We start from the raw sequence: 27610 nt of genomic DNA on the forward strand, positions 1-27610 counted from the left end.
AGGATATGTTGAACAGAGACTTTCAGTTCCTGCTCTCGTGAAACTCACAGTTTAGAAAGGGATATGAGCATTAATAAAATATTACAAAATGGCAATTGAGAGAGTGCCGTGATAGAGAAGTGCCTGGTTTTAAGACTTGTCCTCAGTGGCCAGGAAAGGCCCACCCTATTGCTGATATCTGAAGCATAAGAAAGACTTAACCAATTGAAAAAGAAGGAGAAGAACATTCCAGGCACTGACACAAGGAAGAACTTCTAAGCAGACATTGTCAACACTATACCTACATTCCCATTCCTTATGATCGCTTTTTGTTTCTTTGCATCCCTTCTGTAGCTTAAAAAAAAAAAAAAAGCTTTATTGAGGTATAATTTACATACCACACAATTCACCCAAAGTGTACAATCCAATAGTTCTTTATTGTACTCACAGATATACATAGTCAATTTTGGAACATCTTCATGACCTCCAAAAGGAACCCTTTCCTCCTTTTCTCCTTAAGGATTCATACCCTCCCACCCCACACGTTCAGCCCGAAGCAACCACTAAATTACTTTCTGTCTCTACTGATTTGCCTGTTCTGGGCATTTCATATAAATGGAGTCATGTAACATATAATTTCTCCTGACTGCCTTCTTTTCCTTAACCTGAAGCTTCATCCCCGTGTAGCATGGATAGTTCTTTTTCTTTTAGAAATTTTTTATTGTGATAAAAAATATATAACATAAAATTTGCCATTTTAACTATTTTCAAGTGTACAATTCAATGGCATTAATTCCATTCACAAGATGCAGTCATCACCACTATCTCCGTTTGCATCCCCCCGAACAGAAACTCTGTATGCATTAAAAAATAATTCCCCATTCCCTCCTCCTCCCAGACCCTGGGCAATTTTTTTTTTTTTCCAAAGTAGACTCCATGCCCAGCACAGAGCCCAATGTGGGGCTTGAACTCAGGACCCTGAGATCAAGACCTGAGCTGTTATCCAGAGTCAGATGTTCAACCAGCTGAGCCACCCATGTGCCCCAGGCCCCATAACTTCTAACATACCTTATGTTTCTATGAATTTGCTTATGCTAGATATTTCATAGAACAGAATCATACAATATTGGTCCTGTTTGTCTGGCTTATTTCACTGAACATATTGATCTCAAGGATCACCCATGTCATAGCAGACATCAGAACTTCATTCCTTTTATGGATGGATAATTTTCCGTCTAATGGACATACTATACTTTGTTTCTCCATTTATCTGTTGGTGGACACTTTGGTTGTTTCCACTTTTTAGCTCTTGTGAATGATGCTGCCGTAGGCATTGTTATACAAGTACCTGGCTGGGTCCCTATTTTCATTTCTTTGGGGTGTACACCAAGGAGTGGAATTGCTGGGTCATTTTATGTTGACCCTTTAGAGGAATGCTCGAACTTTTCCACAGTAGCTGCATCATTTACATTCCCGTCAGCAACACAAGGGCGTCAATTTCACTATGTCTTTACCAACATTTGTGATTTTCTGCTTTTTGGATGAGAGTCGTCCTAATAGGTATGAGATGATATTTTACTGTTTTTGATTTGCATTTCCCTAATGACTAATTATGTTGAGCATCTTTTCACATGCTCGCTGGCCACTTGTATATCTTTGGAGACATGTCTGTTTAATTTTTTTTTTTAATTTTAATTTTTATTTTTATTTTTTTTTAAAGATTTTATTTATTTATTTGACAGAGAGAGATCACAAGTAGATGGAGAGGCAGGCAGAGAGAGAGAGGGAAGCAGGCTTCTTGCTGAGCAGAGAGCCCGATGTGGGACTCGATCCCAGGACCCTGAGATCATGACCTGAGCCGAAGGCAGCGGCTTAACCCACTGAGCCACCCAGGCGCCCCTCTTTTTTTTTTTTTTTAAAGATTTTTTATTTATTTGTCAGAGAGAGAGGGAGAGAGAGCAAGCACAGGCAGACAGAATGGCAGGCAGAGGCAGAGGGAGAAGCAGGCTCCCCGCCGAGCAAGGAGCCCGATGTGGGACTCGATCCCAGGATGCTGGGATCATGACCTGAGCCGAAGGCAGCTGCCTAACCAACTGAGCCACCCAGGCGTCCCCTGTCTGTTTAATTTCTTTACCCATTTTTAAATTGGGTTGTGTATCTTTTTGTTGTTGACTTGTAGCTCTTTATAGATTTTATTTTATATATATATAAATATATATACGTGTGTATATATATATATATATAAATATATATACGTGTGTGTGTGTGTATATATATATATATATATATATATATATATATATATATATATATTTTTTTTTTTTTTTTAGAGAGACTGAGAGTGTATGTAAGAGCCAGGGGTGGGAGGGCAGAGGGAGAGGGAGAGAGAGACTCTTAGGCAGGTTCCATGCCCAACACAAAGTCTGACATGAGGCTTGAGCTCATAACCCTGAGATCATGACCTGAGTGAAAATCAAGAGTTGATCGCTTAACCAACTGAGCTGCCCAGGCGCCCCTGTAGTCCTTCATATATGTTAGATATTAAGCCCTTAATATATATATGATTTGCAAATATTTTCTCCCATTCTGTAAGTTGGCTTTTTTCACTTTCCTAATAATGTCCTTTGATGCACAAAAGTTTTCATCCAGATAACGTCAAACTTACCAATTTTTACTTTGGTTGCTCATATTTGGGTATCATATCTAAAAATCCACGGTGAAATCCAAGCTTATGAGGATTTACTCCTAAGTTTTCTTTTAAGAGTTTAATAGTTTTGGCTCTTACTTCTGGGTCGTTATCCACTTCCAGTTCATTTTTATATGGTGTGAAGTAGAGGTCCAACTTCCTTCTCTGACATGTGGAAATCTAGCTGTCCCAGTACTGCTTGCTGAATGGACTTGGCACCCTTGTTGAAAACCAATTGCCCGTAGATATTCAGACTTATTTCTGGACTCTCAATTTTATTCCATCTGTCTGGATGTCTGTCTTTATGGCAATGCCATATTGTTTTGATTACTGTAGGTTTGTAGTAAGTTTTGAAATTGGGAACTGTGGGTTCTCCATCTTTGTCCTTTTTTTTTTTTTTTTCCAAGTTGTTTTGGCTATTTGGAGCCGCTTGGAACTCAACCTGAATTTGAGGATCAGTTTTTCCATTTTTGTAAAAAAAGGCTGTTGGAATTTTGATACAGATTACATTGAATCTGTAGATTGCTTTGGGTAGCATTGACATTTTAACAATGTTAAATCTTCCTGTCTATGTACCTGAGATGTCTTTCCATGTTTTTAGGTCTTCTTTAATTTTTTCAGCAATGTTTTAAAGTTTGCAGTGTATAAGTCTTTCACTTCCTTGGTTAAATTTATCCTTAGCTTTTACCCTTTTAGATGCTATTGTAAATGGAATTGATTTCTTTTTTTTTTTTTTAAGATTTATTTATTTATTTGAGAGAGAGGGAGAGTGGGGGTAGGGAGGAAGGAGGGAGAGGGAGAGAGATAATCCTGAAGTAGACTTCCCACTGAGCACAAAGTCTGATGCGGGGCTCAATCCCAGGACCCTGAGATCATGACCTGAGCCAAAATCAAGAGCTGGCTGCTTAACCAGCTGAGTCACCCAGGTACCCTGCAAGTGGAATTGATTTCTTAATTTTCTTTTCAGATTATCCGTTGCTGATATATAAAAACACAACTGATTTTTGTGTGTTGATCTTATATCCTGCAAATGTTAGCTCTAGTAGTTTTCTTGTGGGTTAGTTGGAATTTTCTATATACAGGGTTTTGTCATCTGTGCATAGAGACCATTTTACTTCCTTTCCAATTTGGATCCCTTTTATTTCTTTTTCTTGTCTAATTGCTCTGGCTAGAACCTCCAGTACAATGTTGAATAGCACTGGTAAAAGCAGGCATCCTTGTCTTTTTCCTGATCTTAGGGGGAAAGCTTTCACTTTTGTACCATTGAGTTTAATGTTGTGGGTTTTTCATAAATGCCATTTAGCATGTTGAGTAATTTCCTCTCTCTGCCTGGTTTTATGACTATCTTTTATCATGAAAACGTGTTTGATTTTGTCAAATGCCTTTCTGCATCGGAATGGTTATGTGGGTTTTTAACTTTCATTCTATTAATATGATATATTTCATTGATTTATTTTCTTATGCTTAACTACCCTTGCATTCCTGAAGTGAATCTCAATTGGTCATGCCGTATAATCTTTTTTAATATATTGTTTGGTTTGCTAGTATTTTGTTGAGGATTTTTTATGTATATTCATAAGGTATATTGGTCTGTAATTTTCTTTTCTTGGGATGTCTTTTTTTCTTTTTAAAGATTTATTTGTTTATTTGACAGAGAAAGAGACAGCAAGAGTGGGAACACAAGCTGGGGGAGTGAGAGAGGAAGAAGCAGGCTTCCTGCCAAGGAGGGAGCCCGCCCGATGCAGGGCTTGATCCCAGGGCTCTGGGATCATGACCTGAGCCTAAGGCAGATGCTTAATGACTGAACCACCCAGGCGCCCCACTTGGGATGTCTTTATCTGGTTCTGGTATTAGAACAGTGTTGGCTTCATAGGATAAGTTAGGAAGTGACTTCATTCATATTTTTACGGCTAACTAATGTCCCATTGTTTGAATATACCACATTTTGTTTATCCATTCATTTGTTGATCAATATTTGGGTTGCTTCTACCTTTTGGTTATTATTAATAATTAACTCTAAATATTCATGTACTAATTTTTGCATGGACCCAGGTTTTCATTTCTCTTGGCTATATTCCTCACAATGGAATTGCTGGGTCATATGGTATCTTCATGTTTAACCATTTGAGGACCTGGGAAACTTTTCTAAAGTAGCTGTGCCATTTTACAGTCCCACCAGCAGTGTATGAGGCTTCTAATTTCTCTACATCCTCGCCAACACTTGCTTTATTTGACTTTTTGACTCCATCCCTCCTAGTGGACGTGAGGTGGTCCCTCACTATTGTTTGGATTTGCATTTTCCTGATGGCTAATAACGTTGAGCATCTTTTTGACTGTTTATTGGCATTTTTGTGTATCTTCTTTGGAGAAATGCTTATTCAGATCTTTTGCCCATTTTAAAATTGTTTTATTATTATTATTATTACTATTTAGTTGTGAGTGCTTGCTACGTATTCTTTATACTGAATATTATCCTCATGGGCCTGCACCTGCAAAGACTTCCAAAGACTGCCCTTGGGCTCCTGGGCCCTGCTTGGAGCAGCACCCTTTTGCAGAGAGTCCCATGGGCCTTGGCAGTATAAAATGCCCTGCGGGGTCCCCGTGTCACCAGGCAGAGGCTGACACTTGGTCTACAACTGCACCTTGGCCTCCTTCCCTTTCTGTCCTGATTGCCTTTCAACAGCTCACCTGCACCTGAGCCTCATCTCCAGGTCTGCTTTTAAGGGAACTTGACCTTATAAAGAGTTTGGAATGGTGGAGGAACTAAAAGGGAGTCAGCATTGCCAGAACTCAGAGAGAATGCGGAGACTGAGGGGTATGGTGAGGCTAAAGCCGTAGGCAGAGGCCACACAGAGCTTTGTGCATCACTGCGAGGGGTGGGTCTTTATCTGGAGAGCCACAGGGGGTCCCTGGGTGGTGTTAACCATGGCTGGACCTTATCTGACATTTTGTTAAGGTGCCTCTAGGTTCTGTGTGAAAGAGACATGAAAAGGGCCCGAGTGACTGCAGGGAGACCATGGAGGAGACACAGGACAGCTGTCCAGGGGACCCAGGGAAGAGAGGGTGGAAGCTGGGATGAAGATAGGGAGCGTGGAGGGAGAGAGAAATGAAGGTTAGAGAGAGATGGGCAGGTGGATTTCCGGGCTATGGGGAAGTTCAAGGACAACTGGTGGGTTTCCAGCCTGAGCACCTGGAGAGGTGCTGAGTGCACAGAGAGGGTGGTGGAATTGGGAGGGCAGAGCAGGAGTTCCACACATGAGATGACACTAGTTTACCATCAGCTGCTGGCCCCATCCCATTTCACAGATGGAGCAAGTGAGGCCTGAGGAGTGCAGGGGTTTACCCGGGGTCCCCCATCATGCTCCAAACAGAAGGGGATGGGACTTCGAGAGTCCTGTTGCCTACCCAGAACACTTATTTCCAGGGGGCCCACTGGCTCCAGCCTCAGAAGGCCAGTTTTTTAGGTGGGAGTTTTTTAGGGTGGGGTTTTGAGGCTGATGGATTTATTCCAGGCTGGAGGCCAGTTCACAGTCCCCAGAGGACAGTGTCTCTGTTTTATGAGGGCAGCCTGCGCCCTGACTCCGACCAGCCACCCTGTCCAGGTCTGGCGGGCTAACTTGAGGGCAGGAGGGTAGGGGGAGCCCACATCAGAGTGGCTGACAAGTTGGAGGCTTATCTGTGCTCCCAAATTTGCCATTAATCAGACCAGGGTCCAGATCCTGAGCTTTCCCCTCTTTGTCCTGTGACCCCTTTCCTTGTCATCTGACCTTGGGCAGGGCACCTCCTTCTCGCCTGTCTTTATTCAGTCTTCTCATTTGTAACATGGGGACATCCCAAAGTATGACTTTTGTGCCCTCAGGATTGTAAGAGAACAGATGGATAAAAAAGTACCTTGTAAACTGTAAAGTGCCTTAACTTCTGTTTTGGCTCAGTCTTACCTCTGCGCCAAGCCACTGCCCAGTGGGTTTCTAAGGCTTTGCTCCCTGACCAGACAGTCACCCCTCTGGAGAGGGAAAGAGGTCTGGTATGGAGTCCAGGGATGCAGAGATCTTATCACTCTGGCCCGGGAGGCTTGATAAACCCATTGTGCAGGTGGAAAAACTGAAAGGCAGCCCTCTGCTCAGAGTCCTCAGGCTGTTAAGCTTAGCTTCAAAGGCAGGGCTCTCATTCTAAAGATGAGAAAATTCCTTATTCATTTAGTGACCTGATTGGACAGATAAGCCAGAGGGGAAGCAACCTGCCTAGGGTCATGTGGGCAGTCAGCAGCAGCGGGTAAATGCCGCTGGAGGTCCCTGCCTCCCAGGCCTTGCCCCTCCCACCACCCCTTGCCCACCAACCCCTCAAGCACGAGAAAGGAACTCCCATCAGGGTGAGCTAGACGTAGTCATGTCACTGGCAGACTTTCCACCAGCATGGAGGGACCCTGCACCTCCGCTCCCCAGAGCGGCCTCTGAGGGGCTGAGGCTTCGCTGACACATAGCTCTGTGGTCACTCGTGGGACGTCTCCTGGGGGAGACCACATGCCACACCCCCACCATGGACAGGTTAGGGCAGAAGTCAGTTAATCAGAAAACTAATTAAGAAGTCCACACGATTCAAAGAGCAGAACGTTCTTTTGGAATCTCTTGGTGGCCTCTGGAGAAATTTCTTCCTTGATCGGCTGGATAGTGAAAGCAGGGGCCGGCCGGGTGGCGCCAGAGTATGATGCTAGATACCATCTAGATACCATTCCTTGAGCACTTAGTATACTCCAGGCACCTTTCCCAGGGCTTTCCACATCAGAACTCACTTAGCACGGACAGCGAGGCTTTGAGATCTGATTATCCTCATTTTATGGGGAAGGAAACCAAGGCACAGAAAGGTAGCATCACTTGGCCAAGGATGCACAGGTCTTGAGGCACAGAGCCCGGGCAGAAATTTGGTCTGTCCAGCTCCTGAGCCACATGACTGACCACTTTGCCACACTGGCTCGCGGACTACGGGAGACCGGAGGTGCCGCGCCCAGAGGACCAAGACCAGCCCAGCAGAGGCGGCTGGGGTACACAGCAGCGGCCAGGCTCAGCACGATTTCTGAGGGGACAAAGCCTGTGGCCGGTGCAGAAGCAGCAATCAGCCCAAACTGTCCCAAGACGAGTCCAAAATGTCAGCGTGGCCCCAAGTCCTGACTCTGCCACTTGCTGCGTGGTACTTCAAGTGTCTGTTTCCTCCTCATTAAGATGGACTGAACTTGGTATTGGCCTCACAGGACTGTTGTGAAGGATCCAGGGAGCCCTGGAAAGCGTCTACTGTGCTTAGTCCCGAGCTAGGCACAAAGAAATTGCAGACGAAATGTTAGCTATTAATATTATTATTTATTATTTGTATATGTCATTATTCATCATTAGATTTCATTTCTGCATCCCTCTCCCCACCATGCACTGCTGGATGTAGACAGGGTGTTGGGGTTTGGCTCTTTTTAGAGACAGAGGGATGCACAAGATGGCTTTGGGGAGCCCTCCCTTGCATGGATTCCGGAGCCATCCATCCCCCTCCCCACCCCCCCTCTTCCCTTGCAGAGTCTGTATTCTCCTCTCTCCAAAGTTAGTTTCCATCCTTGCACCCCAGGTGCCCTGGCTCCCTGCCTGTGGTCCCCACTGGTTGGATGCCGTTGCTATAGCAACAGCATTTTAAGAGCCTTCAGCCCCCCCTCTGAGGCGACAGGCATGGATGGAGGTGGGCTCAGCAACTGCCTCCTGCATCCTCTGACCAGTGTGGATGGAAGGCAGGAGAGTGGAACACAAGAATGAGAGCTGGCCTGGGCTGGGGGGCCAGTCCAGCTCGGACCCCAGCTCCAAGCGTTGCCCCACCATACCCCACCTCGCCTTGTCATAGGAGAAACACCTGAGCTCTTGATTACAAAGGCAGATTCTAGCCCTGCCTTGGCTCCAAGGCCCTGATTTTAATTATCTGGGTGGGACTCCCTAGGAAGCTGCCTTTGATCAGCTCTGCTCAAGGCTCTGAGGCAGACAGGCCACAGACTGCATGTGAAAAAAATCTGGAGTCCTAGAAGATTGCTGAAGCCATCTTGGGCATTGAGGTTTGTGTTACTTTCTTTGCTGAGCTCGCCTCATCCCCCTAGGCATGCTCCAGTCCCACCTCCCTCTCTTTCCAGAGCTGAGCTGAGTACCCACCCTCTGCCCAGAGTCAGGAAAATTCCAGGCCCAGGCCCCCAGAGGCCACCTTGTTAATGCATTCTAGATGGAGATGGGGGGTTCACCCTTTCCCAGCATAATGACCTTCAGCGGAGGCGCTAGCCAGGTTTACTTGGGGTGATGTGAAAGCCTGGCGGTCTTCTAGATACTCAAGAAGAGGGGTGCCTGGGTGGCTCAGTGGGTTAAGCCCCTGCTTTCGGCTCAGGTCATGATCTCAGGGTCATGGGATCGAGCCCCGCACCGGGCTCTCTGTTCAGCAGGGAGCCTGTTTCCCTCTCTCTCTCTCTGCCTTCCTCTCTGCCTACTTGTGACCTCTCTCTCTCTCTGTGTATCAAATAAATAAATAGAATCTTTAGATACTCGAGAAGGGACAGGCAGGGGTAGGTAGAGAGAAATAGGTAAGGAGCTACATGATTAGGCTCACAGAAATCCCAGAAATGCTGAGGCCTAACAAAACCAGAAATAAGGGAACAAAGCAGACTACCCTGCCCTGGGCGTCAGAGGTGGGGAATCTTTTTATGACAGTCACATTGTGACCAGCAAAGAATAACTTGACCCCAAAGAAGAAGTAAGCTATTCAAGATGTTATCACCAGTCCTTACTCAAACCAAGACAGCACAAGAATGATAAGGCCACAGGCCCCCTGAGCAGTCCCAAATAAAAGAGTGTCCCTGTCAGGACACCTCTCACTCCCGAGATTCTTTTGTCTGTGTTGTTTAGTAAAATTCCACCACATTACTCATTCTCCTTTGTCCCCGAGATTCAATCTTCAACTCCGTGGGACAAGAACTTCACTCTCCCGCTTCACCATGAGATCAGAGGGGCCTGTCCCCCTGCTGGATGGAGATGTGGTCTCCCCACTCTCACCCACCCCAACCACCAGCACGACGCTAAGACACTGGGCACCAGAAGCGGTGCCTAAAGCGGGGCGGGGCGGGGGAGGATCTGGGATGGGGGAAGTGGAATTCATAGAGTCTGAGTGGGTGGGGGGGAGAGGAGAAGACAGAACATCAGAGGGGGAGAGGGTTTTCTCTGGAGCACCCAGGGAGAGGACAAGACCCCATGGGGTTCCTGGAGGGTGAGAGGACAGCCTTGTCGGTGGAGGAGCCCTTGGGAGCGAGAGGGAGAGCGAGAGTGAGCAAGAGAGAGAGCGAGAGCGAGCGAGAGAGAGCTTTCCTCGCTTTCTCAAAGTGAATCCCAGAAGAATCCTTTCTTCTGGGATTCACTTTGCCCCAAGCCGGCCCAGAGAATAAACAGTCAGCCCCACTGATTCACTCGACAACACACCCTTTATTCCCCTCCCACACTCACCTCCCTTCTCCTCCACCACTGGTTCCTGAAATCACAGCCAAATAAACAGGCACCGGGATCCCCGTCCCGGATCAGAAGCCACGCCCGAATCCCCCCACTTCTGGCAACTGTGTCCCGTGGGCCCCCAGGGGAAGCTTATAGCACCCCTGCACTCCCGGTGGGTGTCTGGCTCGCCCAAGACTAAGACCTCTGGAAGGGTCTATGCCAACAGCTCTCTCCACCACAGGCCCCGGGGGTTGTCGAGTCTGTCCTGGGCTCCACCGTGTCCTGCCTTACCCTCCATTCTCACTATTCTGATGGTGAGTCACGTCTTCCTAGAAGTTTCTGGGGCAGGGAACAGGTTCAGCTTCTTGCCCTCTCCCAGCGTGGGCCAAACACACAGTGAGTGCTCACGAGCCCCAGCCAGGGCTCCACAGCTCCCTCCGATCGCTGGGCCCCTCCCCAGCCACCCTCGGGGCCCGGTGCCATTGGTGGAGGTCCTAGCTAGAGGGAGGCAGGGGGACTCGTCTGGGGTGAGTCCTCCAGAGACGTCTGTGAGTCTGTCCCCTCCGAGGAGAAGCTGCCCCCAGTAGGGTGGGGGGTCTCACTCTGCCTGAGGAGTCGCTGCCGGGAGAAGAGGGGGTCAAAGAAGGGCTCAGGGGCTGGAAACCGAAAGGGCTCCTGGGGGCCTTTGCCTTCTTCAACCTCTATGGCCCGACCAGCTTCCTGGGGCAGAAAGCCCGCCTGCACATTTCTGTTCTGTCCCTCTCTGGGGGCCCGAGGCCAGCAGGGATGTGGTAAACGGTCCAGGCCTGGTGAGTCCGAGGTGGGCAGGCCCCACCTTCCTCTGGAAGCGACGTCTCCATTCGGAGCCTGGCCTTCGGCAGCAGCCCTTCTGAGTTCTGGGGGTGCTGAGCGGGCCTTGGGCCCCTCTGGGCATGGGCAGTGGGCCAGGGCCTTCTTCAGAAGTGTCTGGATCTCCTCGTGCCTCACCCGGGCCTCCTCCCACAGGTCCTGGCCCAGGTCCTCCTGGCTCAGGGAAGCTACCTGCAGCCCCATGGCCGTGAGCTTCTCTGCGGGGAACTCCGAGGCCAGGCGCTGCCGGTAGCGATCGAGGCGGCGCCGATCTCCAGGGCTGGCCCTCTGGGCCTTGCCCAGCCTGAGCTGCCTCATCAGGTCCTGGCAGTCTGTGTGAAAGCAGGTCATCTGGGGGCGACAAGAGAGGGAGGTGGGGTTCAGTCTAGGAGCAGGACATGAGGACAGGGAGGCCCATCTCCAAGCAGAGAGGAAGTACGGCTGGGTTGGTCATAAGAAGTGCCCGGTCAATGTCTTGGCCTCCTGCGCGTGGCCCTGAGTGTCTCTGCTGCCAGCGAAGACAACGGGTCCCCTCTCTTCCCTGAGGTAAACACACCTGCCGTCAGCAAACGGTCCTCAGCCCCCTTTGGAGCCTCAGGCATGGTCTCCTCCCCACTGGGGGCCCACAAAGGCTCACCCCTTGCTGAGGCTCTGCCTTTCCTTCTCAAGAAGGGGAGGTGGTACTAGCAGATCATTCGGGTTCTCGGATTGTGGAAACACTGTCTTCACCCGTTCTGAGTGGCACAGAGGGAGGCATCTCATGGGTATTTATTGAGCACCGACTATTTGCCAATCTCTGTGTAGCTCATGTATGATTGCACTGAATAGTACCAGCAGCCCATTTTATAGAGGGGGAAACCAAGGCTCAGACACATGAAATCACTTGCCCCAGGTCACGCGGCAAATCAGGAGGGAGCTGGGACTTGAACTCAGATGCGTCCAGCTTTCCACAGATTTATCTCTCAAGCCCGTCCTTGCATGAGGGAAACTGGTCCAGCGAGGGCAGTGCCCACACACTCACCAGCGAGACCACCAGCCGACCCAGGCCCGGGGTGGGAGGGGGTGTCCACTCAGCTGGGCCTCTGCCTCATTTTGGGATTCTGCTGTCCCTACTTCACCCACAAAATGTCTGCAGGCTGCAAAGGAGCCAACATGTTCCCAGCAGCTCGTGAAAAACATAATCTTTCTCTCCATTAATTTAGAAGCCGACAGCGAGCTGTTAGCTGTGGGGATTGGGGAACCGTTTTCTCCAAGGAAACCATCTTTCCGCGGATTAAGGGAACTTGTCTTTAGATAAATGGCTTCATATTCGCGGCAGCACACGGAGCTCATGGCTGTGAAAGGGCTCCATAACTCTCTGTTAGCGGCACAATTGTTTTATTATTATTTAGTGCCAAAGCTGCCTGCTCTCAGCCTGGGGCTGAGCCCAGCCCAGGGCTGTCTTCGTCTGTCTGTCCGCCTGGCTGGGCCTCCATCTTCCAGGCTGAGCCGGGCAGGGATGTGCAGCACCTTAGCCATCATCTTACCAACCCTTTGGGTGTGTGGATTAGGATTCAGGCCCAGAGAGGAGCATAGGCCTGCCCAGGTCAAACAGCGAGATGGCCATGGTGGGATTACAAGTCAGGCTCCCACCTCCTGTAGGATTTCCAGGCCTGGGGGTACAGGGGGAGCTCTATCTTCCCACATGCCCCCCTGCCCCCCAGTCTTCCTTCCTCCGCCTCACTCCTCACTCTCCCTCTGGCCACTTGACCCCTATGGGGGCCTGCCCCGCCCCAGGAACCTGGGAAGGATGAGGGCACAGTCCTGGGGCTCACCTCCCCGGGGGGTGATGAAGCCATAGGATCATTCCAGATCACAGTGAGCACCTTGAAGTGAGACAAACAGGGTGACCAGAGAGATGGGCGGGGGAGGGGGGCAGACAGCAAGGCAGGAGGCAGGGGACATGTGAGCTTGTGAGCTGAGCGCTGAAGACAAGAAACCAGCAGGTCTCGAGGAAGAGCGAGTGAGAAGGCACAGAGTCGTTGTGAGTCTGCTCTACAGGGCTGATTTGGGCTGAAATTAGTAAGCAAGGGAGAGAAGCTGCCAGATGCCCTCAACCCATGAGGCATTACCACCGCTCCTACTGCTAATGATGATCGTATTGGTGTCGATAATAATAACACCAAATTAGAATACAGCCCCGGGGGCGGGGGAGGGGAGGGTTACTTACATTTCATTTCCTCCTCTCACTACCCAGCGAGGCTGGCCCCAGAGCCAGGGTCGGGGGGGACCTGGGTTGGAATCTCAGCTCTGCCACTTCCCCCAGTGTGACCCTGGAGGAGTTGTTTGACTTCTCTGTGTTTCTAAAATGGGCATAATCATAGCACCTGCCTCTGAGGGTGGCTGTGACAATAAGACGACACGTGAATGATGAACAGGGCCGCCACGTAACAGGAACTACAGGAGCATTGGTTACGATCACTGTTATGATCGTTATTCCTGACAAGGAGCTGAGACCCAGAGTAGTAGAGACCTCACTGAGGTCACACGGCCTGTGCGGGCAGAAGCTGTCCCTGACTCTGAGCCTCAGATGCAGCCACTGCTTGGCTCTCTCCTGTCAGCTGGGAGGAGGTCGCTTTGGTGCCACTGGCCACATCCTTTGCCAGCGGCCCCACAGAGACAGAGAGTGGCCTGTCCTCCCTTTGCCCCAGGCTAGACTTGACCAGAGTCCCTCTTGCTGCCCTCCAAAGCATCCTGTGTTTTCTGTCTCCTGTGTGCTGGGCCAGCCTGACGTCTGGCCCTTCCTACACTCTGTGTGAGGGGGTGAGTCTGAGGGCACTGGGCCTGGGCCAGAACTGTGGGTTCTTGGCCCATCTGGGGTAGCCCGGGCTGTTCCTTTGTCCCCCTAAGCCTAGTTCTCCACCAGGAAAATGAGAGATTTGACTAAATGGATTTGGGAGAGGTGGGGGTGGGGGTCTTAAGTCAAATCCTGCTTGGTTACTGGCCCACTGGGGAAAGATGAGTGAGACACTTCCGTCTTTGGGCCTCCGTTTATGCATCCGCAGAAACAATGTTGGCACCCCTCCCTCATAAAGATATGGTGAGATTAGGGGCACCTAGCTGGCTCAGTCAGTAGACCATGGGACCTGATCTCAGGGTATGAGTTCGAACCCCACGTTAAGCATAGAACCTACTTTAAAAAAATTAAATTAAAAAAGAACAAATAGAGATGATGAGATCAAGTCAAGCAAGGTTTGTGAAGCACTTGTTGGAGTGTCTGGCATGGAGTCCACAGTCACTAATGTGGGCTCATCTCATAATAATCATAACACCATCATCATCATCATCACACCTGATGGAACAGGGGAATCTATTACCACCTGCCCTCGCATCTTTGGAGAAGAACAGAGAGCATCATGAATCCATCTGTGTTTAAATTCCAAATCTTCTTTTCCGCAGCTGTGTGGCCTTACACAAAGCCCTTTCCCTCTTGGGGCCTCAGTTTGCTCATCTGTAGAATGGGACCACTCAACCTTGCTGCACTGGATTACGAAGAGATGATGGTCGCAAAGCAAAGGAGTTCTTCTTGCCTGCTACCCCAGCACTGCCACACTCCCATCCCCCAGAGGAGCCCTACCCTCTCCTCCCCACTCCTAGCTGAAGTCTGGGTTCTTGGCAAGGACTGAGACCTCTGTTCTGAGGGTGCTCAGAGAAGCCTTTCGGGCCTACCTCTTGCAACCGCCTCCCCTTCCCCAGCTCCCACCATCTGTGCAGGGCAAGGTGAGGCATGGGAAAGGCACTAGAATGGTGCCATGAGCTTGCTGTGTGACATTGGCTAAATGACAGCCCTTCTCTGATCCTGTTTTCCCAGCTCTGCAACAGGCAGGTGGGGCAAGATCAACGTTCTTGACCCGGTCTGACTACCTGCAGTCGTCCTAGTGAGCTACCCGTGGAGACAAAGTCTATGGCTTTGATTGGATTCTGGAAAACACCTGGCACCCTTCCCCTAATCCCAATGTTGAAGAAGCAGGTGATTTCTGAGTGTCCTCCGAGAGCTGACGTTCGGGTCGCTGGGAGGCTGCTGGGTGTAGTGTGACAAGCTGGGGTCAGAGATCAGCCAGGACTGATTTAGGGGGATAACCTGTCCTCTCCCACCTGGCTTCTCTTCTAGAAAATGCAGGTCATGCTCTCCTCCCACCCTACAGGGTTACAGAAGGAGTCACGCGAAGAGCCCCCGGCTGCACAAGGGCTGCTTGCTGTCCCCACCCCAGCTCACGGCTGCAGAGGGCGGGGAGGGGTCCGTGCAGGCGGCCACAAGGCTCACCTTCTTGCAGAAGAGGTGCAGGTGGAGCAGCGTCTCCAGGTCCGTGCGCTGCCGCTCAGCCGCCATGTAGAAGTGGGTCAGCTTCGCCTGGAAGGCCCGCTGGGTGGAAGCGAAGGCTGCCAGCTCCGGGAACTCTGCTCCTCCCGCTGCGCTGCTTCCTCTGGCCACGGCTCCCAGCTCAGCCGCCTGCTTGGACAGCTCCAGGCCACGGCGGTACTGGGCCTGAGCGGGGAGAGGAGGAGGTCCACTCAGCTCCCATCCTAGCCAAGGCCTCCTCCGGAGGTCCGGAACCTCCACTGTCCGGCCGCTGGGTGGTGACACTTGCCAGACCTCTGTTGCCTCATCTGTAAAACGGGGCCAGGCCTCTGCCTCAGCAGCCCACTTGCCTCACTGGGACTCTGCTTAGAGTCATCTCCTTCTGGAAAACTTCCCTGACCCAGGGTCTGGGTTTGGGGCTCTTGCTGCATGTCCCCACATGTTCCCAGTCCCTGCTGGCCAAGGAACTCCCTGAGAACTAAAAGGGGCTGAACTAGGGTCCAGTACATCAAGGATACAAATTCCTTGCTCCGACCTCTGAGCCTGACTGAAGAGATCTCGGGTGGGACCCTGGACTCTGCATTTAATGAAATCTTCCAGGAATTCTGAGAGAGGTTTTTTTGGTCTAGTGGTGATCCTGGAAGGCTTCCTGGAGGAGATAGCATCTAAGCTGAACCCTTCGTGATCTCAGCGGGTCTTCTTCCTATCTCTGGAAGTTTCATTGTGCTCTCCAACCTCCACACCTTTGCCCCAGCCATGCCCTCCTCCTCCACTGCCCTCTCCATGTGCCCTGGTCCTGCTCCCAGTCTTAGGAACGCACGGCAGCCTGGAGAAAGAAGTCCTCAAACTCCACGTGCACCTTCTCCACAGTCTCCAAGCTTCTGTCTTTGGGGGTCAGCGCTTGCAGGCACCGGCTCCCCTCCTGCTCCATCCAGTTGCTGACCTAGGGCAGGGGAGGGAAGTTTGGACATGGTAGGGGGACCTGGGGGATGTCTCTTAGCCGGTTCCCCAACTCCCTTGGAGATGGGGATCTTCTCGTCCTCAGTTATTCAGTGGCTGGACCCGTGCCCACTGGCCTAGACTGACACCTTCCCAGGTCTGGGCAGGAGCGATAGCTTGGGGAGGTTGGGTGCATTGTCACGTTCTTCAGCTACCTGAAGGGAAAGAGTGCCTGGGTGGCTCAGTCAGTTAAGTGTTTACCCCTGGCTCAGGTCATGATCACATAGTCCCAGGATCGAGCCATGCCTTGGGCACCCTGTTAGGCGGAAAGTCTGCTTCTCCTTCTTCCTCTGCCTGTCCCCCTGCTCCTTCTCTTTTGCTAACTCTCTCTCTTGCTCAAATAAATTAAATTAAATTAATTACATTAAATTAAATTAAATCAAAACAAATACCTGAAGGGGAGAGTACTCCCCGAAGGGGACCCCAGAGGGCATCTGGCCTGGCCAGCATCATGCACATTTGCTTGAACCAAGTCACAGGGTAGCAAATTTCGCTTAGTCTAACCACTTGCTGGCACCAATCATAAAAGAGGCAGCCTTGAGAGTAGTGAGCTCCCCACCCCCAGGGGTATACAAACAGTGCCAGAGGAAAAGCTGCCTTCTGTAGAGTAAGGTGCATGGGTGCTATGAAGTAAGGTGCTATGCACTCAGTGTATCGACTGGGCAAGTCAATTCCCCTTTCTGGGCCTCAACTTATTCAGGGGCAAAATGGGGCAGACATGAGGAATCAGCAAGGGACAGCGGCTCTCCAACCCATGGGCAAAAGTCCCCTTCTGATTCTGGGATGCCTTCAAGAGTATGTGTTCATTCATTTTATCCTCAAAAAGCCCAGCACAGCAGGCACTTACATTATTCCCCACTGAACGGATGGGGAAACTGAGGCAGAGAACAGTGCAATAACCTGCCTAAGGTCATAATCCGTGGCTGGAGCCAGGATTAGCGCCCACGCTGTCTGCATGCTCCACAGCTCCAGCCTGGAGGGGTGCACTGGCTCGAGACCCCGGCAGTCAGAGCAGCAATGCCAGGGGCAGGATCCGGGATCCCCAGGTGTGTGACCACAGGCGGGTGATGTCATGTCTCCCAGCCTCCGCATCCTCATCGATGCGTGGGAGGAATCCCGCCATCCTCCCACATCACTGGCAAGGAAAATCCTGGTAGGTGCAGAGGCTCTGGCCCAGGGCTTGGAGGGGTAGGGCTTTGGGGGGGGGGGGGGTTATGTCTTCACACGTCCGGCACCTAGAGAATGCCATGTCACGGCCTTGTCACTGGAGGCCCGCCTGGCATTGTAAGAATGGCCAGCCTTGTGTCCTTACGCCAGAGCAGAGTGTCTGCTGGGGCAGGACCTGGGGCAGGGTTTTCTCTGCAGGGAAGCCAGCCTCCCCTTTCACCTGGAGGATGGCAGCTTCCAGACGGCCCAGGCGGATCCGGAGCTCCAGCCTCCCCAGGAGATGGTTAGATGCACTGACGAGGACATGCAGCCGCTCATCCACGAGGCCGTACAAGGCGACAGCTTCAGCCAGATGGCTCCTGGGAGGTGGAAGAGGGGGAAAGAGGGCCCCAGATGTTTCTCCCCACCAGTACTCCCCCTGCAGCCTCCCACCAATTCCATGGTTCTGGCCTGGGGATTCCAGCTGCTGAGTTGCTGTGTGACCTTTGACAGGTCCCTATACCTCTCTGGACCTCAGACTTGGCCTTCCAAGGGACTGGGAAGACCAGAGGACACAGCACGAAAGCAAATGACCCCCTCCCCTTCCCCGGGAGGGTATGAAGTGAGCTGGACAGATCTGGGTTCAAATCTTCACACCCACCCCAAGCCCCGGAATCAGACGCTGAGCGCGGCGTGGACATCAGTGCTTTCTAAAGCTTCTTGGACAGTTCCGGGGGCAGCAAAGGCTGAGAAACAGGCCTCACACACTCAAACCTCTTAACACAGTGCCCAGCACACAGTGTGGGTTAGCGCTTATTACTTCTATTGTAAAGATGGTGAGTGGGTGTAACACACCCTTGTAGCCCAGCCTCCATTTTACAGATGGGAAAACTGAGGTCCAGAGAGAGGAACAGACTCTCATGCATGGCATTCTGTATTGAAACCTGGTGTGCAGCTTTTTAAATATTGTCAAAGCCAGAAAGACATAAGTGAAGGGACGCAGACGGGAGTGAGGCGTGGTAACACTGCCGTGAGGGGAGGAACACCCCTCAAATCCTACCCCACCCTCTTCTGCCCTATGGGGTCTTAACTTGAGAAGGAAAAAGGAAAAAATGCTTTGGAAGGAAAGCCTGCTATCCTTGCTCTGGGCCTCCTCAACGGACGGCAGCTTCCCACAGATCGCTGCCCTTCCAGGAAGGGCTGAAGGCCCAGGGTCTGTGGTGCTCAGGCTGGAAAATACCAGCCTGCCTGGAGGGACAGAGAGAGGAAGGGGCGGGCGTGAGGGCGGACGGAGCTGCAGGGTCCTCCCCACAGAACAAGTAGGCTCAGCGGCTCATGTGGGACCCCAGCGCCCCCTGGTGGAACTTCTGGGGATCAACAGTCTGGAGAGGCCCACGGAGGACAGAGGAGCCAGGGAACCAGCCAGCGAGGTGGGGTCACTCTGGGAAGGATAGTGCCAGCCCCACCAGGCCGTGTGAGGGGCAGGGAGATGGCTCCAGCCCAGCACCAGGCCCCACATCAGCGTGAATCTCTGTGGCTGCAGCTCAAGGTGACGGGTTCAGGCTGCCTGGGTTGAAGTCCGGACCCCGGTACAGGTCAGCTGTGTGATCCTGGGAAAGTCACTCAACCTCCTTCTGGGCCTCAGGCCCCTCCTTTGTAAAAGGAGGGTAATGCTAGATTCCTCCTAGTGGAAATTAAACAAGTTAATATTTGCAAAGCCCTTAGGACAGGGCTGTGCTCGTACTAAGTACTATTCAGGTGTTGGTTAAATAAACTAATGATTCTTGGAAGCTTGTGTAAACTTTGTAATTGTGTTTGTTCTAATGGAGATAAAATAGCTCCAATTACTGATGGATTTAATTACTGACTTGCACCCCCCACCCTGAAATGTAAGCAAACCAGTACTTTCCAGAAATATGTGTCTGTTGTTCTGTGGCTCTGAGACCACTGATGCCGCCTAAGGTTACCTGAGCGGGGCTGAGGAGCCCACCAGGGAAGGCGGGCGGTGCCGTTAGAGCATTTCCCTGAGCCTCAGCCTCCCATCGGCCAAATGAGGATGGTATGGCCCTCACGAGGTTCTTCTGGGGAATAAACAAGATAGACCCTTGAAGGGACGCAGCCTAGTGTCTTAGAAAGTCAGAGAAAGTGCTCGAGGTTGACCAGAAATGAGCAGGGGCTGTCCTTGGACACCTACCTGGGCTGAGGAGGGCCAGGGCTGAAGGAGGGGCAGCAGAGAAGGGACGGGGACCTTACCAAAGCCTCAGCCCAGGATATGAGCCCTGCAAATGCCCCCATCCTAGATGTCCTTAGGGCCCGCTTGGTGGGTCCCCAGCTCCAGGCCTCCAGGGCCAGGGAACAAAGGTGGGTGAGGAAAACCCTGGCCATTCATACCTGACATCGGGGTTGGAATCCAGCCTACCAGCTTCCTGCTGCAGCTTGGCCAGAGTGGCTCCCCCTTCCCGCTGGAGGCCCAGCAGGCCTGGGTCCCTCAGCACGGCCTCCATCAGCTCCTTGGACTTGCTCAGACACCTGGAGGCCTCCTGTCAGTGTAAGGAGGTGGCCTGAGGATCAATCCCCACTCTCACTCTACAGCCTTCCAGGGCTCCCCACACCCAGATCGTGCCTGAGTCCCCCAGTTTCGTATTCAAGGTCCTGCAGAAAGTCTATCCTTTCTATCTCTAAAACATCTCCTCCAGCCATGCTTCCTCTCATCACCATGGCAACCTCACTGGTTCAAGCGCCTCATCTCTGTGGGACACTCAGCCCAGCCTCTTCACTGGTCTCTCTGTGGCTCGCTGGCTCCCTCTGTTCTCCATATGGCAGCTGGAAGGATCTCAGAGGGCCAAGGCGTTCATCCTGCTGCTCAGAACTCTCCCAAGGCTTCTCTGGCAGCTTAGGGTCCCAGCCCAGTCCAACTCCTTGATCCAGCCTCTGTGGGGTTAAAAGATCCTCCTGTTGTTCTCTTCCTCTCCTACCCTGCTCCCACCGCTCTGCTCTACATTGGCCTCCATGCTCTTCTAGAACATACCAGAACAATCCCCCCTCAGCACCTTGGCACATATTTGCCCTCCACCTGGCACAGTCCCCCTCCTGTTCCCATCGACAGCCCCTTGTCATTCTCAGGAGTCTGCTTAAATACCATCTCTTTACGGAGGTCCCCCCTCTTTCCCTATGGTTCTCGATCTTTCTTGGCATTTGGCACACTTAGTAGCTACATATCCATTTCTTTGTTTGCTTTTTAAAGGACTGCCTCTAGCACTGCACCCACGACACCTTCCAAAGGCAGGGACTAGTCGTTTTGCCCCAGGCTGGGGTCCCCACGGCGTGACACACAGCGAGACCTATAAATATTAATCCAATGAATGAATAAAAAAGGGGGATGGTTATGTCCAGCACACTGTCCCCTTCACTGAGCCCCTTGGTCCACGGAATCTGGGGTACAGAGGGGCTTCCCCACCCCATGAACCTGGCTCACCTGCACCCCTCCAGGAGGCTCGCTCTTCTCAATCTGGTTGATGGAAGCCTTTAGCAAGGAGGCGGCCCGGCGGAGGTCAGCAAGGAAAGGGTCCAACTTCTGCATGATGGAAGACCAGAGCCGGGGTGTCAGCCTGGGCCCCCGAGGAGGGCGTCTGCCCATGCCAGGGGGAACCAGGGCGGGCATCAAGCAATGGTTCTCAAACTTGAGCTGCATCAGAATCACCTGGAGGGATGGTCAAAATCCAGACTGCTGAGCCCCACTCCTGAGTTCTTTATTGAATTCTTTTGGGTGGGGCCTGAGAAGGTACGTCCCTAGTAAGTTCCCAGGTGGTGCTGATACCGCTGGTCCAGGGACCATACTTTGAGAATCACTGGGGCTGGGAAGGAGAGAGGGAGAGGAAAGAAGACCCAAGGTATCCTCTGGGGGAAGGGGCAGGAGCAGATGTGGGAGGGCGGAGATAGGGGACATCCTCTGCTGGGTCCCCCTTCAGCCCAGCTCCACCACTGACAGGCTGTGAGACCTTGGGCAAGTTGCCTAACCTCTCTGTGCCTCTACTTCCTCCTCTATAAAATGGGATCGCAGTCATCCCTACCTTATAGGCTTGCAGGAGGATGAAACGGGTTCATGTGGGCGAGGCATTTAGTGTCTTAGCCATCATCATCATTAGTTTTATATTCTGGGTCTATGGGCTAGATTTCATGAAAATAGAGTTCAAAGACCACTGGATTCATCAGAGGGGAATTGAAGGCCGGTGGGATGAATAGGAAAGGAGATCGTTCAATATATACATCCTTCAGCAGCATTTTTGAATTTTGAACCCACTCTGCCTTTTCAAAAATGGGCACAGGTTCAACAGGCGAGAACCCAGGCCCCAAACAAGTAAACAAACCACCACACGCGACGGTCAGTGGGGACCAGCGGTTCTCACCGGGGGGTGATTTCGTCCCCCAGGGGACATCAGACAATGTCTAGAGATGTTTTCGGTTGTCGTAGTTTGCGAGGTGCTCCTGTCAGAGTGGGTAGTGGCCAGGAACAGTACAAATCATGCCACAATGCACAAGAGAGCTCCCCCCAAAAGGGAATTATCCAGTCCCAAATGTGAACAGTGCCGAGGATGAGCAGTAGGGAAAGTCGAAGATGACATTTATGGGCACTGGTTTCCATGCGATTTAAGCCTGGAATCTTCTGTGTGCTGTTGTGCTAGTCCCTCCCCACCACCACACACACACACACACCGTCCTGTGTGTCCTCGTGTGTTAAACTGGACATGAAATGCCCCCTCCGGGGTTGTGCTGAGGAGAGGCTGAGATCATGAGGGGAAGGAGCCCAGTGCGGGCTGTTTCCTGATCTTCCTCTCTCAGAAGGGAACATGTCTGCCTCCCCCGCCAGCCCCTGAGCTCTCTGAGTTGTGCGGGGCCACAGAACAATCAGTTAACAACAGACACAGCTCTGTGCACACACCAGCCACTCTTCCAAGCTCTTCGCCCGCATTAACTCAATTAATCTTCACAACAGCCCCCTCGGAAACGACTATCTTTACCCCCCCTTCCCAATTTTGGACTAAAAGAAAAGGACTCAGAGAAGGTAGGTAACTTACTCAAGGTCACACAGCAGAGCGGGGAATGGAACCCAGGCACTTTGGGCCCAGAGCCTCAGCTCTTAATCATCACCCTCTGAACCCTCATCATAAACGTTTGTTGAATGTCTGGTTTGGAACCTGACAGGGTCGCTGGATCCCTGAAGCAAGAGTGTGAAGGGAGGAAGAGGAGGAGACAGGGTGGGGGGTAGAGGCTGTGAGGGCGGGCACCTGGAAGAATTGCACCCACTCGCTGTGGCAGTAGGGGAGGGAGCCCTCCAGGGCTGGGGGCAGCTGGCTGGGGTCCACGTGGTGGCTGAGAGCCTTCAGTGAGGTCACCACCTCTACCTGCAGATCAAAGAAGTCAGTCAGGAGGACTGGAGGATTCCAGGTGGGGACATATGTTTGAGAAGGGCCTGCCAGATCCCCATCCCACCACTGCTCCACCCGCCGAAGGGAAGGCTGGCCCTGGCTTTAAGAGTTGCTTTCTGGACCAAGGATCTTCTCTGGAAAGTCTGACAAATCAACATTAAGAATGAGATCCTGGCTAAGGAATGGCACATCAAAGCACTTAATATACCCCACCTCTTAGCCTGTGCCCAGGGCAGACATCACTAATCAATCACAGCACTGGCTCCCTCTAAGCCAGGCTCTTTCCCAGCACAGCTCTCCAGGCCATCACACAAATTGATTGATGCTGACCCTTTTCTTGTAACTTCTTTGGAATCCTTGTACTGTCCTCTGACGACCCACCCAGGTGCTGTCTCCTTCTTGGGGCTGATGAAAAAGTTCACCAAATCTGAATGTCCTCTAAGACATGGAGGAGGGACGAAGTGGCTGCTTCTCCTGGGTGCTAAAGATGAATGTTTATGTCAGGCCCAGCTCCAGATACCTAAGCTTGGGATCAGTTTTTTTGGACCAGTCTGTTCTCCTTGATACTCCAAGAGTGGTCCACGGACCAGCAGCCTCAGCACCACCTAGGGGCTCCTAGAGATGCGGAATCCCACGCCCCATCCAGAACTCCTTCATTGGAACCTGCACTTCGACAAGGTCCCTCAAGGGATTTGCTGGTCCATAAAAGCATGAAATGCACATCCTGGTTCACAGTGTGTCTCTTTACCGATGAGGAGAAAGAGGAAGGAGACTTTTAAAATCATTTCCGGAAACAAGGCAGAGGGCAGGGTGCCCACACCATGATTGTAATACATGCACTGATTAAAGAAAATGGCAGGCCTCTTTCCTGCAAAGCCCTAAATGATCCGAACCGGAGATGGTGAGAGACCCAAGGGAGGGGGAAGGCAGGAAGATCGGGGCCGCAATATGCCTCTAGCCTGCTGCGTGGCCTTGGGCCTCAGTTTCCCCATCTGAAAAAAGGGAAGGAGGGGTCGAGGAGATGAAGCTTTTTAAATAGTCTTCATGCCATTGCAGGTCCGTCATGCGCCAGGAGCTGCTGGCATTGCCAGAGAGGGAGAACTGTATGGTTTGGAAGCACCCGCCGGAGAGGCTGAGGCTTGGAGTTGTAGCACCCGGCCTTGTACTTGCTGACCTCCACTAGGCTGACCTTGAACTTGTTAACCTTCCCTAGCTGCTGAATTCTGCACCCCAGCTCAGTTCAGCTCCCCCACTCACCTGGATGTCAGGCAGCATCCCCGGCTGGAGAGCAGCCTCCTCGTCCCCCAGGTAGAGCACAGCACCCATGGAGGCTGGGGCCAGAGCCTGTCAGAGAGAATCATTTCAGGGGGGTTCTGACTAGACCTTCACTGAGCCACATGCTAAGATTCAGGCAAACAGGGTGGGTGGGGCAAGGCGGGGGTGGGGGTGGGCGGACGTGTAGGTGGGATGTTTGGAGGGTGAGTCATTGGGAGTCAACAGAACAGCAGGTCCAGGCTGTGTTACAAACTTCCTAGATGATCCATCCCCACTGGGCCTCAGTTTCCCCATTATAAAGCGAGGAGAAGGAAGAAGAGGAGATCAGACCATAAGGTAAGCATACGCCAACCTTCCACTTCCTCTGTTGCCTAACCCATTGACTTAGGAACCTCTTCTTCCGGCCTTCTGCGCTCATGAGGTTCAGAGGACCCAAGTCTAAGCCGATCAGTGTGCCGCATTCCCCTGGCCATGAAGATTGGTTGGGGGATGACCACCTGAGCTAAGGAGACAGAAGGAAACTTGCTGGGACCCCTGGGAAGAGAATCTCTCACTCTGTCCTACTGGACTTAAATGAAAGACCATGGGAAGTGAAAGCTGTTGGGAACCACATAGCTACCAAGGCAGGGAGCCTGGCTGAGAAGAGCGCCCTCCCAGGAGAAACTGGCCAGAAATGCAGAGACAGGAACCAGGTCTTGGAGACAAGATTTGAGCCCCTGAATCAAGCCATACTTGGAAGCTGGATCTAATTTCCGGATTGTCAAGTCAAATGAACCAATGAACTCCCTCTCTCTTCAGGCCTCTTTGGGCTGGGATTTCTATACTGTAATTAAGAGTGTCTGCCTGGCGTTCCTGGTTCCAGCTCTCAGCCCCCTGGGCTCCATGAGCACCACAAGTCCCCTGGAGCTCCCAACACTTGCTAGGCTGAGGTTGTCCACCGCCCGCTCACCTGGGTGGCCTGCAGGGCACTGACCAGACCAGGATACGGGGGCTGTTTCCTGGCATCAATCACAACAGCCAGCCCCTTGGTTTTATCTTCAGGCCTGTGGGTGGTAAACAGAGTTGGCAATCTTGCTGGATGGACCAGGCTTTCTAGGGGGAAGGAACTATGGGGGTGGGGGGACTGGCTGCCAGGAGCCTTGATTTATTGGTGAACTCTTCCTCCTACAAGACCAACTAACTGCCAATGCCCACCCCACTCCAGGAAGCCCTCCATGATCTCTCTCCAGGTGGAGTCCATTGCTTCCTCTTCGGTGTTCCCACAGTACCTCACACAGCCCTCTCTCACACCCTATAAGCCACTGTCCCCACTGCAGTGGACGAGTCATCCAGCATTGAACCCATCCTTTCCCTGTGGGCAGAGCTCTCGTTTTCTTCAGGAATCCCACGTTTTGCTCAGGAATCCCATGCCCTCCGTATAACAGGTCCCCCAGGGGCTGGTTTCTGATTGGTTGAGGCCAGCAACCGTGGGGGCACTTCTGGGAAAGACAGGCTCTCCTTTACCAGTTTCCTCCTAAGAGCTAGAAAACGGAGACCAAGAAAGTTAAATTTCCTTATCAGTTAAGACATTTTGAACTGGAATTTGTTGCTTGCAGCCCGAACGCCCTCAGTGGTTCCCGGTGTACTTTTCGGTGATGACCTTAGGATTTCCCAAACTGGCCCAATTGTCAGGACTTGTTAAAATAATCGGTTCGTCACCCCCGCCCCTGCCCCATACCCCCAGCAGATCCAGGGTGGGGCAGGGAGGCTGTGCGGTTCCAAGTGCCCTTGGCCGTCCTCATGATCAGGCAGGTTGGGAAAATAACCCCCGCCCCGGGGACCTCCAAGCCTGAAGTCCAGCCAGTTCACAGAAAAAATGGAGGCGGCCAGTGTGGTGGTGGACTTGTGGTACAGTGTCTGGAACCTGGACAAGTTGTTCCATCTTGCTGAGAGTCCATTTTCCCATCTGTAATGGGGATCATAGTGCTGACCCCGTGGGACCGGCTGTGGTGAGGACTGATGAATTCATTGGAGTGAGGCACTCAGTGAATGTGCAGGGTAAGAGGAACATAAATGCCTGCTTTTGTCATGACCCTAGAAGGGGAAACTGAGGCACAGAGTGGCGACATGGCAGACAGTGAGAATAGGTCCCGCACCTCGCCTGCCTCCCACTGTTCATGCTGGGAGAGCCGTTTGTTTCCACACAGGCCTGGCCACCAACCTGGGGGGCAGGCCCCGATGTGAGGAGCATCTGAGTCTCTAGCGTGGCCTAGTGTGAAGCTGAGGCCAGGACTCCACAGTTTACATTGGTCCCCAGAGTCCACTTGGTCGTCCTTTTTTTTCAAGTGACACTCAGAGAGGGGGAGGTTACTGCCCCAAGGTCACATAGCAAATTGGTGGGATTCCAGGACTCTAACACACTGACCACTTCTCAGCACAAAAAATGTGGGTCCCATCTGCCCCTCAGGCCAGAACAGTCACACCACCTTGAAGAAGAGGAAGAAAAATCTTAATGGCCAGCAAGTGGCCATAATAGTTCCCATGGGGTAGAGCGTGTGAAGGTTCCAAAGGGTTCCACCAGTCCCTCCATCCCCTACCCCTAGCCACACAGCCTCTAGGTTGGGTTGGGGTCTCTAGCACAGTCCTGAACAAACACCACCTCTGAGACCCTCCTGGCTGGGGGCTGGAACGCTGAGGAAAGGATGGTGGCTTTCCCCAGCCAGCCCAACCTGAAGTCACACAGGTGGGGGAGTGGAGGTCTTAGAAATCAGCCAGGATCACCCACTAATCATCACCGATCTACATCACCCCCGTTCTCTTCACCACACTGATGCTCCTAAGAGTTGCTCGTCCATGCTCTGCTCCTCACACGCCATCCATCTCCCGCAATCTGGGAACCACCTGATGGCAGGGACTAAGTCTGTCCTGCTCCCCTCTCCCCCCAGCATCTGGCTTGGGACTGGCTCTGGGAACAGACGACTGGGTGGAAGGGCACAGTGTCTGTCCATTCAGTGCCCAGCCCGGGACTCTGGGCCAAGAAGTCAAAAGGGGACAGAGTGGCCAGCTGGCCCAGCCCCTTACCTGGGGACAGTGCACAGGTAGGAAAGCAGCTTGGTGACTTCTGAGGTTGTGCACCACGGTGCCTCCCAGGCCCCCTCAGTGGTTGACACCAGAAGCAGGGGCCTCCCTGCCCTGTCCCGACCACCTGGAGAAGGGAGGACACAGGTGAGCAGTGAGAACCCAAAGTCTCTCCACCTCGGATGTCCTTTCTCTCCTCCCTCGGCAACTCTGAACTCTGAGTCAGCCTTCAAGACCCAGCTCAATAGCCACTTGCTCAGAAAGCTGTCTTTGACTCCCCCCTCCATTCTGGACTCCCTCGTTCTGGACTCCCTCATTCTGGACTCCCTTCTGCACAGGGCACTCTGGGACGCACAGCTCAGGGACT

The 27610-nt window shown here is 52.0% G+C and overlaps 1 protein-coding gene across 1 annotated transcript in view; it reads right to left on the reverse strand.

Annotated features, from left to right (window-relative positions):
- Positions 1-9157: 9157 nt before the first annotated feature.
- KIAA1755 (KIAA1755 ortholog) overlaps positions 9158-27610 on the reverse strand; it is a 39282-nt gene continuing 20829 nt past the window's right edge. Inside the window, exons 5-14 of the mRNA XM_047746513.1 lie at positions 27247-27370; positions 25136-25229; positions 24169-24255; positions 22771-22887; positions 20961-21059; positions 19877-20025; positions 17727-17865; positions 16161-16283; positions 15305-15526; positions 9158-11352 (exon numbers count right to left, since the gene is read on the reverse strand). Of these exons, the coding sequence (XP_047602469.1) occupies positions 10651-11352; positions 15305-15526; positions 16161-16283; positions 17727-17865; positions 19877-20025; positions 20961-21059; positions 22771-22887; positions 24169-24255; positions 25136-25229; positions 27247-27370 (1856 nt within the window). The 3' untranslated portion in view covers positions 9158-10650. The remainder of the gene's footprint in view (positions 11353-15304; positions 15527-16160; positions 16284-17726; positions 17866-19876; positions 20026-20960; positions 21060-22770; positions 22888-24168; positions 24256-25135; positions 25230-27246; positions 27371-27610) is intronic.

The sequence above is a fragment of the Lutra lutra genome, chromosome 9 (assembly GCF_902655055.1).
Source record: "Lutra lutra chromosome 9, mLutLut1.2, whole genome shotgun sequence".
Taxonomy (NCBI): domain Eukaryota; kingdom Metazoa; phylum Chordata; class Mammalia; order Carnivora; family Mustelidae; genus Lutra; species Lutra lutra.